At 47.9% G+C, this 16,079-nt stretch overlaps 1 protein-coding gene across 1 annotated transcript in view; it reads right to left on the reverse strand.

The window, feature by feature from the left end:
* Positions 1-473: 473 nt before the first annotated feature.
* Positions 474-16,079, reverse strand: part of LOC119966162 (histone deacetylase 9-like) — a 1,160,486-nt gene continuing 1,144,880 nt past the window's right edge. Inside the window, exon 28 of the mRNA XM_038797463.1 lies at positions 474-1,352. Within this exon, the coding sequence (XP_038653391.1) occupies positions 1,313-1,352 (40 nt within the window). The 3' untranslated portion in view covers positions 474-1,312. The remainder of the gene's footprint in view (positions 1,353-16,079) is intronic.

Below are 16,079 nucleotides of genomic sequence, written 5' to 3' on the forward strand. Positions count from 1 at the left end.
CATAGCCATTTTAACAAGGCATCATGACCAGGTCCTGCAGGACTTTGATCAAATAGTAATCTTGTCAATTTATAATACACTATGGTAAGGCGAAGACTAAGATCTCAACCCACCCAACTTTCAGTGCTAAGTTGTTTCCCCAAGTATGCCACAATGCTCTCTTGTCACTGAAACCCAAAAACTGCTTCTGAACTTGGTCAATCAGGGTCTTTTTACTGATGGATCCTGTCCTTTGTTAACTTTGAGTTTTGAATGAGAAGACATTAGCATGAATTAAATATTTTTCTTGGTTAGCACAGTTGTGTGATAAAATAAAAATGAAACAAAACAGTCAGAATTATTTCTCAAAATTCTCAGAAGAGAAGCATCCAAACTTAAACATTCAAAAGCCAACAACACATTTAATTTGCTGTGAAACAAACATTTGTAAAAATATTTGAAAAAGGAAAAGGTCTGCTCTTAAACATACCCATGTGTAAGGGGAAAATTATTGCCTGACAAAAAGGAAAAATATTGTCATTCAAATAAAACTGGCTCCATTTTTCTCCTGTTATACTTCTCATTAAAGTTTACGATAAGTAAAAACATGTTAAAAAGTACAATAGATGCTTGTTTGAAATTGAGGCTTTGTTCAAATTTACAAATCAAAGAATGACAGTGGATGCTCACTTATGGCTTTAGTACAGTGTTTGGAACCTACTTACAGTTCAAAAAGTACAAAAACGAATTTTCAACTTGGTCGTAAAATCAATAGTGTTATCAAGAATGTTGTAGATAAATAAACACTTCAAGGTATTATTGTATCACTAATCATTCTTAACACTGAAGGAGCACAAAATAAAAGCTGTTTTTAAAAACTGGTATTTGTAAGGCATTTTTATGAATATGTTGGATTCTTTTCCCATCTTTTCCAAAGGCACGACGACAGTATCAGCCTGACCTCGGTTCTGAAGGTTTCAATGCGTTTAGAACATCCATCCTTCATGAATAAACAGAATGGTTTCAGTACATCACTGAAAATCTATGAGTACTTCAGCCTCCAAAGAAAACAAGCAGTGATGGAGTCAAAGAAAGAAATTTGTGAAAATATTTCTGACCTGTAAGACATTCCACTATTTGAAAAAATAACTTTATAGATGTGTCTTTTTATGTAATCCAAGATCAAGAGAAATTGTCACAATTCACAGGCTGCCCTGTCTGAAAGATCCAGCTGATTTATATTCCCCATACAGCAGACACGACATGTCTGGGAGAGTCTTAAGGGACTGACAATGATGTCATTTTAAGGAAATAGCTGGATGAACTTGGCACTTCACAAAGCTGGCTCTTCTTCCATTGGTTCATCAGACGTTCTAGAAAAATAAATAAGCAATCAGAATGTACACATGGACATTTACAATCTCTACGCGGGGTCACAGTTGAATTTGAATTATTCATAATATTTATTTGTCTTATTCAGTCACTTATAAATAAAGTATCTTTTCCTGAAGCAATATTAAAGGGAAATAGCTAACAGTCAAGGACTGTCTCCAAATATATTGCAATAATGGCAACCTTATAAACTGAAAATTAAAGTGCACCTGAAGAAATATTCCGGGATTCTGACTAATCTCAAGGATTCAAAAGCATTACCAAGCCAACAATGGTTATAGCACAAAGGACTGTTGTAATATCTGTGTGACCACCAGGGTTGACCACCAGCTATTTATTGGAATAACTATAACTATTGAGACGACACACTGGGCTACTGCATGGTCACTTCCAGCCCCACAGTCCTCCGTGTCCCAACATAAGTGAATTAAAATAATTCATATAAAGTTTTTGAGATCTTTCTCCCTTGATTTCTCCAATTTACTTACCAGAATTGTAAGTAAAACACAAAAAACCCAGTTTATTTACAACAAGAGGAGAGATAAACATGTAATGGCGATAATAGAATAATGGTCTGCTAATCTCATTATCCCCCCCCCCCTCTTCACCGTCCCATCCTCTACTCACAAACACACAAGGCAGACACAGAGTGGTGGAAGGGAAGGATTAAATAATGGTGGGATTAAATGATGAAGAGAGATGAGCATCTTCGCTGCTGAGGTTATAGGCGGCCATCTTCTCGGGATGCCGAGTGTTGAAACCCACTGGCTGGATCAGACCTTCTGGTATGCCTTCTGTTATAACCTGCCTGCTCACCATTGGCTGGAGATTAATGACAATCCCACAATCCTGTGGGAGTATGAGCTTCCCCAATGAGGGGGGGGGGGGGGGGGCGCAAAGAAATCATTAGCAGACTCCCTGCATAAATTAGCTGGCCAGTTTGGAACCAGCAGAGAGAGAGAGAGGAGTGAGCTGTAAGGGGAGTTGCTGCTGTTGTATATATATGATGTGGAGATGCTGGCGTTGGACTGGGGTGAGCACAGTAAGAAGTCTTACAACACCAGGCTAAAGTCCAACAGGTTTATTTCAAACACGAGCTTTCGGAGCACTGCTCCTTCCTCAGGTGAATGGAGAGGTATGTTCCAGAAACATTTATATAGACAAAGTCAGAGATGCTGGACAATGCTTGGAATGCGAGCATATGCGGGTAATCAAATCATTATAGATCCAGAGAGAGGGATAATCACAGGTTAAAGAGGTGTGAATTGTCTCAAGCCAGAACAGTTGGTAAGGTTTTGCAAGTCCAGGCCAGATGGTGGGGGGGTGGATGTAATGCGACATGAATCCAAGATCCCGGTTCAGGCCGCACTCATGCGTGCGGAACTTAGCTATAAGTTTTTGCTCAGCAATTCTGCGTTGTCGCGTGTCCTGAAGACCACCTTGGAGAACGCTTACCCGGAGATCAGAAGCTGAATGCCCCTGACTGCTGAAGTGTTCCCCAACTGGAAGGGAACATTCCTGCCTGGTGATTGTCGCACGATGCCCGTTCATTCGTTGTCGCAGTGTCTGCATGGTCTCGCCAATGTACCACACTTCGGGACATCCTTTCCTGCAACGTATCTTCATGCACAAGTTTGAACAAGACTTCCTCACCACACAGGACCTGCAACCGACGTTATACACCAGATACATCAATGACATTTTTTCCCTTTGGACCCACAGCGAAGAATCACTGAAACGACTACACAATGAGATCAATAAATTCCATCCCACCATCAGACTCACCATGGACTATTCGCCAAATTCTGTTGCATTCTTGGACACACTCATCTCCATCAAGGACGGTCACCTTAGCACTTCGCTTTACCGCAAGCCCACAGACAACCTCACGGTGCTCCACTTCTCCAGCTTTCACCCGAAACACATTAAAGAAGCCATCCCCTATGGACAAGCCCTCCGTATACACAGGATCTGCTCAGACGAGGAGGAGCGTAACAGACACCTACAGATGCTGAAAGATGCTCTCGTACGAACGGGATATGGCGCTCGACTCATCGATCGACAGTTCCAACGCGCCACAGCAAAAAACCGCACCAACCTCCTCCGAAGACAAACACGGGACACCACTGACAGAGTACCCTTCGTCGTCCAGTACTTTCCTGGGCGGAGAAACTATGACATCTTCTTCGCAGCCTTCAACACATCATAAATGAAGATGAACATCTTGCCAAGGTCATCCCCACACCCCCACTACTGGCCTTCAAACAACCGCGCAACCTCAAACAAACCATTGTTTGCAGCAAATTACCCAGCCTTCAGAACAGCGACCACGACACCACACAACCCTGCCAGGGCAATCTCTGCAAGACATGCCAGAACATCGACTTGGAAACCACCATTACACGTGGTAACACCACCCACCAGGTACGCGGCACATACTCGTGCGACTTGACCAATGTAGTCTACCTCATACGCTGCAGGAAAGGATGTCCTGAAGCGTGGTACATTGGCGAGACCATGCAGACACTGCGACAACGAATGAACGGGCATCGTGCGACAATCACCAGGCAGGAATGTTCCCTTCCAGTCGGGGAACACTTTAGCAGTCAGGGGCATTCAGCTTCTGATCTCCGGGTAAGCGTTCTCCAAAGCGGTCTTCAGGACACACGACAACGCAGAATTGCTGAGCAAAAACTTATAGTTAAGTTCCGCACGCATGAGTGCGGCCTCAACCGGGATCTTGGATTCATGTCACATTACATCCACCCCCCACCATCTGACCTAGACTTGCAAAATCCTACCAACTGTCCTGGCTTGAGACAATTCACACCTCTTTAACCTGTGATTATCCCTCTCTCTGGATCTGTAATGATTTGATTACCTGCAAATGCTTGCATTCCAAGCATTGTTCAGCATCTCTGACTTTGTCTATATAAATGTTTCTGGAACATACCTCTCCATTCACCTGAGGAAGGAGCAGTGCTCCGAAAGCTCATGTTTGAAACAAACCTGTTGGACTTTAACCTGGCGTTGTAAGACTTCTTGTTGTATATATATGTTATTGTAAATAAATGTTATTTCTTTGTATCCTGAAGACTCGTGCTGGATTCTTCGTGGCCCTCACAAAACCTTCAATCAGACCTCGCAGAATTCTTCTGGGGAGTCACTTTCGCTTTTAGAAATCGGGGTCTTCACACTGAAGTTCCCCCCATTAGGTTGGTTCAATCCTGACAGCTCTCCACCAGATTGACTCCCAGTTTCACTGAGATAATATAAGAATTCTCTGCCTGAGAATTAAAAATAGGGTTGTGGGACCACTCTGCTTCTTGACCGCAAGCCTGCTCTTCCTGTAAGTTTTATATAGCTGTGATGTAGAGAGAGAGAAAAGGGTCTTTGCTGCAAGACTTTTAGAGATCTCAGGGGATAGGTATCAGAGCTATGCCTTCTACCATCTCTGAGCTAGAAATTAAACTTCCACAGGCTGACTCGGGAGAAATGATGGAGAGAGTTCAAACCTATGTCCCCCACTCTCCTGAGCCAAAACAGAACTGAGGGATTTCCAGTGGCGACATCTGGGTGGAGGTCGCACACTCGGTGGCTCCTGCTAGAGTCTCTGGTTTTTGGACTTTATGCCCTGTCTCGGGGGTAATTTTTGGATGAGCTGGTGTAGGAAGTCATAAGGAGACTCAGCAATGTCAGAAGAAAGGTCCTGGAAAGAAAGGGGCGAGCCAAAGTCCGCCGGCAAGTGTTGCTGTGAGTCCTGCAGGAGGAAGGATGGTGGGGCTGGGCCATCGGGGTGGGGCTGCTCTCCTCATGGGTGAAACTCTGACTGAGGTATGTTGATGGAGTTTGAAAGGCTGTTTGCCAAACGTTTGGAGGTGCTTTGGAGGGAGATAATGGCCTCACCTAACGAGTGGATGGAGGAGGCAACTGTGCTGATAAACGTGGCAGTGATGAAGATGTCGGTCAAGGTGTGGGAGAAAGGAAAGAAGTTGAAGGGGGTGGTGGAGCCACTGTCGTAGTACAGTGACCAGTTCACTTTGATTGGTGAGGAGCTGTGGAGGTAGGCGGGTAGTGGTCAACAAAGGGCTCAGAGCCAAGGTAGAGGACCTAGAGAACAGGTCAAGGAGGCAAACCTTGAGGTTTTTGGGTCTGCCCGAGAAGGTGGAGGCCTGAGGCTGACCAAATACTTTGCAAAGATGTTTGTTGAGTTGATGGGCGAGGGGGAAGAACCCTCCTACTAAGGGTTGGGCAGTGCACATTGGTTGCTCAGGCTGGAGTCTAAAGCGAATGAGCCACAAAGGGTGGTCATCGTCTGCTTCCACAGCTACCATGTGAAGAAGGGATGTAGCTGGGTGAAGCAGAGACGAGATGTGAAGTGGGAAGGCATTAGGTATATGTATATACCAAAATCTGATTGTGGAGTTGGCGAGAAGCCTTTGGAGGTGTGAAGGCACCACTGTACGGCAATGGAGAGAGGTTCGGAGTGGTCTACCCAGCGAAGCTGAGAGTGACTCCCAATTCAAAGGACTTTTATTTTGAGGCTGAAGGACTGAGACTGAGAATTGGGATTTGGACTTGGTTGGTGGGAATGGGGAATGTTTTTATTATTGAATGTTTCCTACTTGGATTGGGGTATTGTTTCTCTCTCTTATGTGTGGGGGGAGGCACGGGGATCTTTATGTGTTCTTGTTTATCCTTATGGTTCCCTTTTGCTTCTTGGTTTGAAGGAGGTGGGTTTTGGGCACGTGAGGCTGGGTTACTGAGCAGGGGATGGGGAGGAGGGGAGGCTCTATTAGGGCATGCCAACAAACAAAGGTTCACTAGTGAACGGGAATGTGGTGCCGAAGTGGCCACAGTCATTGGACCCTGGTTGAGTAGTTTGCGATGGACCTGGGAGGTATGAATGGTGGGGAGAGGGTATCGATATTGGGTGAGGTGTTTGGAAGAGGAAGTGGATGGTGGCTTCTGGGAGGGGTGAGGAGGTCAATGGTAACAAAAGGGGTGCGTCCAGCCGGATGGCGGGGCCTGGAGTAATGGTGATGGTGGATAAGAGGGGTGGGGCAGGGCGAGATACGTGAAAGTTTCTACGTGAAAGTATATTTCAATAAATTGAAAGTAAAAATAATGATTATTCATTTTAAATCAATGTCAGATAGCATTCTAATAATAATAAGCTTTTTGGCTCTTCACTTTTAAAACATTTTGAGATGGATTTCAATGCTGGCTTTGGCCTAATACTCCAATAGCATGCACGTTTACTGTGATTGTTGGATCTTCATGCTTGCTCAAGCTTGACCCGAACAGAGTTCTGGAATAGCATCAACATCCAAGCTCCAAGCTGGGGGTGTGTAATACTGTCAGGGTGACTGCCAAGAAATCAAAAGAAGGCATGCCAGTGGACTGAACCTTTTTGATTAAGATGAATCATAGAATCTCTACAGTGCAGAAGGAGGCCATTCAGCCCATCGAGTCTGCACCGGCACTTGCTCTGATACAGGCCCCCACCTCGGCCCAAACCTCCACTCCTATCCTGTAACCCCAACTAACCTTTGGTCAATATTAGCATGTACAATTCACCAAACCTGCACATCTTTGGACTGTGGGAAGAAACCGGAGCAGCCGGAAGAAACCCATTCAGACATGTGGAGAAATCACCCGAGGTCGGAATCGAACCTGGGTCTCTGGCGCTGTGAGGCAGCAGTGCTCACCACTGCGCCACTGTGCCGCCCCACTGCGGTGATTTTCAAATTGTGAATATCTTTCGCCTGTCAGGTTTCTTTGTTACTTCACAGCAGCAGAGTCCCGGGTTCAATTCCTGCTTGCATCACTGTCTGTGCAGAGTCTGCACAGTCTCCCCGTGTCTGCGTGGGTTTCCTCCAGGTGCAACGGTTTCCTCCCACAAGTCCCGAAAGACGTGGTTGTTAGGTGAATTCGACATTCTGAATTCTCCCCCAGTGTTTCCGAATAGGTGGCGACGAGAGGATTTTCACAGTAACTTCATTGTAGTGTAAGTCTACTTGTGACACTAATAAATATTATTATTTTGATGTTAGCTATAAAAATGTTGTGTGATGTTGGAAAACTCTGAAGGTTTTCAAGGAGAAAGGAAATGGGATGTCACTGTAAATCCTCACTTCGGAGCTGCTGTTTAATCTGCCATTGCAATAAAACTGCAGTGTGATGATCCATCTGTACAACTCCTATACTCCTGTCATAGATATTTTCACATTCCTTGCCAGGTGCTTTGAGATAGCTGGAAACAGCATGAAGTCAATGGTCTTTTTGGGATTTGAACCAGCAAGTGGCAGGTCAAGATGACCTTGGAAGTGGATGCCACAAGAACCATCCTTCACCCTCCTCACAGCACATCTTACAGGGGTAAGTCAAGGCTACTTTGTTGATGTGGGGCTGCTTGGAGTTTGCTGGACCGAACTACCTGAAGGCATTCAGGAAAAACTGGGAGGAGCATATAGTCAACATGAAAGAGAAATGGGATACCCTGATGCACACCTCCATCACCCCCAACACCTCACTCTCTTCCCACAGCACCTTCTCAAACAATTGCAGAAAATATAACGCCTGTCCCTTTACCTCCTCCCTGCTCACCACCTCAAGCCCCAAACACTCTTTTCAAGTGAGGCAGTGCTTCATGTGCATCTCCTTCAATCTGGTCTACTGCATTTGCTGCTCCCAATCCGGTCCACTCTACATTGGAGAGACTAAACACAGACTGGGTGACCGTTTTGCAGAACACCTCCGGCCTGTCTGCAAGCAGGACCCAGACCTTCCTGTCGCTTGCTAATTTAACACACTTGTTTGAAAGTTCTGGTGACATGTCAGTCTGCCAAATAGCTGAATCTGCTCATTGGAACCATCTGCCAAGATCTACCATCTCCTTTACCTGCATGGCCTCAAGGACGTTAGATGCAGAACATAGCCTAATGGACTTGTGATCTAAGGTGTTTTACTATACAAACATTTCGGTGAAGGACAAGCAGTGTGGCATGATCCAAGAATAGAGCATTCCATGGTAATGTGGCCAGACCCATCCTTTAAGGAAGATGGTGACGTATTGGCAAAGTCACTCAACAAGTAATCTAGAGACACAGGCTAATGCACTCAGACATGCATTCAAATCCCACCAGGGCTGGCGGAATTTCAATTCAAGATATCAAAATATCTGTAATTGAAAGTTAGTCTCAGTAATGGTGACCATTAAACCATCATTGATTAACATAAAAACCCATCTGCTTCATTAATCTCCTTTGAGGAAGGAAATCTGCCATCTTTACCTGGTCTAGCCTATTTGTGACTCCAGACCAACAGCAATGTGGTTGACTCTTAACTGTTCTCCAGGGATGGGCCTTGCGAGCACAATCCCACATCCCAGGAACAGATTTTACAACAATCAGTGGAATTTAATGCAGTCTCACCTATCCGCTGGAGAGCTTGTGACAATCATCCATTGCTTCCTTTGGGGAAGGCCCACCTCATTAATTAACAATCAGGTTCTTAAGTGACCAGTATTGGGCCTTACCCTGCAGTCAAGAAGCAAAGGGGTGGAAAGAATGCTCCTCAAGAGCTGCTGGCCAATTCGAGGTCAGCAGCACCTCATTGACGTCAGTGCTGGAGGGGGAGCTAGAGACCGCGGATGCAACTGAATATAGTTGGGAGAGGGGTCCATGGGTTGGTGGCATGGGGGGGGGGGGAAGAGAAAAGGCGAGGGCAGCTCCGTCTGTCCTGGCACTGGGCCCTTTGGTCAGGCAGTGAGTATCTTTGAACGAGAGATTGCCTGGCAGGATTTGCTTTTTGGGCACCCCATGTGGTGACTGCCTTGCCAGCCGGTGGTTGAATACCAGCGCAGGTGGGATGAAATCTTAAAGTAAGCATTAGTTACCCAATTAAAGGCCTCAGTTCACATGGCATTGTGAAGGCCATCCATGAACCTTCACTTAGCCTTGGACTTAATCATGGCAGAGGCAGGAAGGCAGTGGGATCCCCAACCTGCACCATGTAGTTGGTTTACTGTAAACACTCCCTCCGCACCTCCAAATTTGCCATGAGGGAGGGTATTGCAACTGTTAAAATTTAGACTTTCATAGGAAGTGGGCATCTCTGGCTCGACCAGCAATTATACCCATCCCTAATTGCCCTTGAGAAGGTGGTGGTGAGCCATCTTCTTGAACTGTTGCTGTCCATGTTGTGTAGGTTAGTGCATAGTGCTGTTAAAAAGGGAGTTCCAGGATTTTGACCCAGTGACATGAAGAAATAACAATATAGTTCCAAGTCATGGTAGTGTGTGGCTTGGACAGAAATTTGGAGGTGGTGATGTTACTATGTATCTGCTGCCATTGCCCTTCCAGGTGGTAGAAGTCGTAGGTTTGGAAGGTGCGCCAAAAGGGCCTTACACTGTTGCCCCTGTGGGTGGATGATCGAAGGAGTGAATATAGAAGGTGGTCGATGGGGTGTCAATCATGCAGATGGCTTTGCCCTAGATGGTGTCAAGCTTCTTGGGTGTTGTTTCAGCTGTACTCACCCAGGCTAAAGGAGAGTGTTCCATTGGTAACTTGTAGGTGGTGGGCAGGCTTTGAGAAGTCAGGAGGTGATTTTTTTCACTGCACAATTACCAGTCTCTGACTTGTTCTTGTAGCCACAGTATTTAAATGGCTTATCCAATTCAGTTTCTGGTCAGTGGCAACCCCTGGCTATTGTTAGTGGAGGATTCAATGATGAAAATGCTATTGAGTGTCAAGGGGAGATAGATTATCTCTTTTTGGAGATGGGCATTGCTTGTGTGGTGCAAGGAGGGGGGACCCTTCGAGGGGGTCGGGCTTGGTCGGGAGCTGAAGCGTTCCAGGTCGTGGGCCGCCCCTGGGTGAGAGGCTTTGTGGCTGTGAGGCCTTCAAGCCATCTTTAAATATTATGGAGACCCATAACCAGGGACAACCACAGCTGCAGCCTGTCTGTCCTACCAAACACATCCAGGACAGAACCCTGCTGTGATTTCTCTCCTAAAAGTCAAAGTCACCCTCTTTGACTGTGAGCAGCCTCAAGCTTCACAGTTGAAGGCTATTTCAAATGAGGAATTAGCTTTGCTATTTGTGAGAGCACTCCACGCTCCTCAATTCTCAAGTACCTCCTCGAAGGCACAGGTTCCATGTCTTAGAGGATGATTAGTGCACTGCATGTCCAGCAAACTTTGATGCCTGAACAGTTATTTGTACTCCAGGAGTGTCAGCACCATAGAGACAGCTGCCAAAAATCGAAGAGCAGGAGTTCACCACTGAGGAACCTCTCTCGGCAAAGGATAATTGTGTGGTTGAGCGGAGGCCAGCTGAGCACAACCTCCCTCATGCTTCTGGCAGAGGTCTGAGGTCTAGGTCCTCCTGATGTGGCTGTGCAAAGCAAGGCCTGCCAGCACAAAAGACTCGCTGGGCAGCAGTCTGAGGAAAGCTGGCACAATCATGGTAAGAGTGGAGGAGACCTGGAGGTTTTAAGGGCCATAGCGTGGAATCCCTCACTGATTGTCGGACTCTCTCCTTCTCCAAATCATTCCAGATAAAACAATATTTGCTGGTGTGGATCCAGTGAGGCTGACCTCAGTGCGCTTGTGGCAGTCGAAGAGGGCAGATGCCATAGAAGGTAGCAACGCTAACAGGGGCTGGAGGCGGCACCCCATGTGCAGGGGCCGCAGGTACACACTGAAAACCAGGCCATCCATCAGGCTGAGGAGGAACCCAGAAGGGAAGGCCAGCAACAGCCCAAGGTGTACAGTCATTATTGGTCATTCGACGAGCTGACGGACAGCATATACCACAGAAGGCTACGTCTCAACAGGGAGTGCGGCACCTGTGCCATGGCCTCGCGGACATAGGAACCCTTGGAGGAGAAGGACATCCATTCCTGGTGGCCTTGGAGGTCACTGCAACCCCACGCTTCTATGGCACTGGGTCATTCCAGGGCTTGAGCGGGGACCTGTGTGGCATTTCCCAACCTTCCGCCTGCAGGTGTAACCATGAGGTGACAGATTCTCAGTATGTCTGGGCTTCACACTCTATCACCTTTGGCTTCGACCAGGCCCAACCAAGGTGCCTGGGCTGCAGGATTTACTGCCATTGCCGGGATAACCCAGGTGATCGATGACATATATGACGCCCTGCGAGCACCGGGCTATCAGGAGGTGCCCTATATTACCAGGAAGGGGTTCCACTCCCTGGGTGTTCAGGTCATGTGCGACCACTGCATCAGAATCATGCAGCTGTGTGCCTGTTACCCTGGCAGAGTGCATGACAGTTAGATACTGGGGCACTTGGAGATCCCCGATATCTTAGAAAATCATCCTTCGGATGCCCAGTCGCCTCATGGGGCACAAGGGATACCAGTTGAGGACATGGTTGATGACTCTGGTACAGAGGCCCGAAGCCGAGTTTTAGTCCCAATAAAACGAGGCCCACATTGCCACCCGTTGAGGCTACTGAAAATTCGGTTCCAATGCCTTGACCTGTATGATGGTACCCTGCAGTACACCCCTCCAGGGGGTCTCCTGCTTTGTGGTGGCCTGCTGCACCCTCTACAATCTGGCACAGCAGTGGGGCGACATTCTGGAGGAGGAGGGACAAGCTGAGGAGGAAGAGGAGGAGGACGATGACCAGGAGGGGCTGGAGGACGAGGCCGAGGAGGAGCTGGAAGATGGAGGACAGGTTATAGCGAGGTCTGACATGTGAGGAGGACCAGGGAGGCTCTGATTGCCTCCAGAATTCTCCGAGGGTGAGGCTGTGTCCATCAGTTCAACCCACGTTCCCTTTCTCCCCCCCAAATAATTTCTTCCCCCCTCCCCAACCATTCTGTTCCCCCTTCCAAGGGTCAGTGTAACATCACCCCAGGGTGTTGGCACTGTCAGTGGGTCACAATGCAAGGCAGGAGAGTGATGAACTCTCGCTGTGAGTTCTGGTGCTCCTCAAGATCTGATACAGTCTGACTCCTGTATTTCTGCTAACAGTGAATTCACACTCAACCTATGAATGGGGTCTGCATCGGGGGCTTTTCGTCTTGGGCCACTGTGCCCGGATGGGGTGGCAGGGTTTCGGGAGTGGGCAGGCCCGCTATGAGGGTTAACATGATAAAGTCTTCACATTTATCAAGTGTGAAATGTTTTAATGGTGAACATTTTACTGTGACAGACTTCCATTCCATCTAGCTACAGATACTGACCTCACCAATGTCCATTCAGTGCTGCTCACTCTTCTTGATCTTCTGTGGTCTAATGCTATATCTACGTGTATTCCCAGGGTGCATATCAGAGGTGGAGGCAGCCTGTTGCTTTCCATGTCCTGTGGCCTTTGATTCCCTTGGAGAGGCAAGGTTTGATCAGGAATAGTCAGCATGGCTTTGTCAGAGAGAGACCATGCCGAACAAATTTGATTGAATTTTTTGAGCATGTGACCAGATGTGTAGATGAGGATAGATCAGTTGATGTAGTTTACATGGATTTCAGCAAAGCCTTTGACAAGGTACCACATGGATGACTTATAAAGGAGGAAAATGCACATGAGATACAGGGGAACTTAATAAGGTGGATTCAAAGCTGGCTGAGCTGCAGGAAACAGAGGGTGATGACTGGCGGCTGCTTTAGTGACTGGAAGCCAATGACCAGGGGCGTATCAAAGGGATGTGTTCTGGGTCCCCCACTCTTGGTCATTTATATAAATGACTTAGATGACAATGTGGGAGGTAGGATCTGTAAGTTTGCGGATGACACAAAGATAGGCCGGGTGGTCAACAGTGAGGCCGAGAGTCTTGGGTTACAGCAAGATATAGACGGGATGGTCAACTAGGCAGAAAAGTGGCAGATGGAATTTAATCCTGAAAAGTGTGAGGTGTTACACTTTGTAAGGAGCAATTTGACAAGGAAATATTCAATGAATGGCACCACACTGGGAAGTCCTGAGGAACAGAGAGACCTTGGTATGTTTGTAAATAGATCTCTGATGGCAGAAGGACAGTTGAACAGGGTGGTGAAAAAGGCACTTGCCTTTATCAACCGTGGCATAGATTACAAAAACAAGGAAGTCATGTTGGAGTTGTATAGAACTTTGTGAGGCCACAGGTGGAGTACTGTGTGCAATTCTGGTCACCACATTATAGGAAGGATGTGATTGTACTGGAGGGGGTGCAAAGGCGTTTCACCAGGATGTTGCCTTGGATGAAACATTTAAGTTATTAAGAGAGGTTGGATCGGCTTGGGTTGTTTTCACTGGAGGAGAGAAGACAGTGAGGTGACCAGATCGAGGTGTACAAGATTATGAGGGGCATGGACGGGGTGGATAGGGAACATCTGTTCTCCTAAATTAAAGGGTCGGTTACGAGGTGACACAAATTCAAGGTGAGGGGTGGGAGGTTGAGGGGGGAATTGAGGGAAAGCATTGTTACCCAGAGGGTGGTGACAGCCTAGAACGCACTGCCTGGGAGGGTGGTAAAGGCCTCACATCCTTTAAAAAGTACCTGGATGAGCAGTTGGCACATCTTAACATTCAAGGCTATGGGCCAAGTGCTGGCAAATGGGATTAGGATTGGCAGATCCAGTGCCTTTCATTAGGCAGCAAAGACTTTTCTGTGATTCTGGCTCGGAGGACCTGGAGCCGGAGGGCCCCGACCAACTTACCATTGTCACTGACTCCGTCATGCCATCCTGTTCGACCTGCTACCCTTGAGGTGCCCTGGCATCAGGAGGGTGGGAATTTGAAGAACTGGAGACTGCCATAGTCTCCTTTGTGACAGGCCCCGGGTTGGTCTCCAGTACCTCTCCCTCACTGAGGATGCCGGTAGATCCCTGGGGGGGACTCCATAGGATGGAGGGACAGCTGGAGTGAGCGGCACTGCCAGTCCTGGAGGTCCTCATTGTTTGCCAGGGGTTCTGGGGAACATGCTTGAAGATCGGATGTGGGGAAGGTGTGAGGTGCCAGCCAGTGGATTAGGGGGGAAGGGAGGGGGCGGGTTTTGGAATTTGATGGGTGGCAGGCAGCATTGATGCCAGGAGAGAGTTGGTAAGTTATGCTTGCAATTAATTTGTTAGTCTTGTACCAACATTGGACGACAGTCCTCCTGGCCATGCTGCCTGCATTGACAGCAGCTGCCACTGCCTCCCAGGCAACATTGCTGACCCTGCTGCTGGTTCTCCAACCCTGAGGGGAACAGGGTTGAACAGGGTGAAGCAACATAATTGCTTCACAGCTCCAGGGTCCCAGGTTCGATTCCCGGCTTGGGCCACTGTCTGTGCGGAGTCTGCACGTTCTCCCCGTGTGTGCGTGGGTTTCCTCCAGGTGCTCCGGTTTCCTCCCACAGCCCAAAGATGTGCAGGTTAGGTGGACTGTGTCATAATATACATCCATGTATATAATGGAGTGCAGACAGGCAGTGATTGACACACAGGATGACCAGTAAGCACACAGAACACAGCAGCCAATCACCAGACAGGACACATCCACTATTAAGCCAGGGGGCACCAGTTTTCCCGCTCTCTTGGGATCCAGCCTCTGAGACAGTCAGAGCTCGTGACCATAGCCAGTGCAAACACCATGTGGTAGTTAGTAAGTCTGGTCAGGCTAGCATCAGGTCTCCAGTCAAGTCAGCATAGTGTCAACCCACAGTAAAACATGCAAAATAGTTAGATGTTAAATAAAATCATGTTGCATCTCATCAAGTGTTGGAAGTCTGTCTCTCGCTACACTGCATCAAATGCAGTCCACATAGATCCAGCCTGCCCAACACATCATGGTACCAGATATGGATGCTGAAAATTGACGGATCTACCTTGAGTTAATCAGCGTTGACCAGCAAACAGCCATCCGGTGACATGGAAAACATCCACCCTCCTCCACAGCTCCGCGTCGCCGGCAACCTTGGTGCAAATTGGAAGATCTTCAAACAGAAGTTCCAACTCTATCTCAAAGCCACCGACCTTGAGGACGCCAGGAAGATCGCACTATTCCTCTCCACAGCCGGGGACCACGCCATCCACATCTACAACTCCCTTATATTCGCTGAAGGCGAAGACAAGACAACATTTAAAACAGTCCTGGTGACGTTCGACAGCCACTGCGACATTGAGGTGAATGGGAGCTTTGAACGGTACTTTTTCCAGCAGAGGGTTCAGGGTAAGGATGAACCTTTTCAATCCTTTTTGACCCATCTCCGCATCCTCGCGCAGTCATGTAACTATGACTCGACAACTGATTCCATGATCTGGGATCAGATCGGTTTCGGGGTCCACTCCGATTCCCTTCACCAGCAGCTCCTGAAATTCCAGAAGCTCACCCTCACCATCGCCATCGAAACGTGTGTTCTCCACGAGCACGCTAACAACCGGTGCTCCCACATCAGGGTGGCAGAAACGGCAAAGCTAACCCCCCATGGTGCAGGGCCTGAGTCTTGATGAGAGTGGCCGTTTTGCGCGTTTTTCACGGGCTCCAGCGCATGCGCGCCACTACCGAGGGGACGGCGAGACCGACGACCAGCCTGCACATGTGCGTACGTAATTCGACCACACTGCGCATGCGCTTTGGCGTATGGAACGCGCTGATGTTGGCATCATGACACGTCCGAATTGTGGCTCCACCCATTTAAAGTGGCAATGTCCGGCAAAATCACGTCGCTGTCTCCAGTGTGGCAAGCTTGGCCACTACGCAGCCCTTTGCAGATCTGCTCCA

The sequence above is a fragment of the Scyliorhinus canicula genome, chromosome 5 (assembly GCF_902713615.1).
Source record: "Scyliorhinus canicula chromosome 5, sScyCan1.1, whole genome shotgun sequence".
Taxonomy (NCBI): domain Eukaryota; kingdom Metazoa; phylum Chordata; class Chondrichthyes; order Carcharhiniformes; family Scyliorhinidae; genus Scyliorhinus; species Scyliorhinus canicula.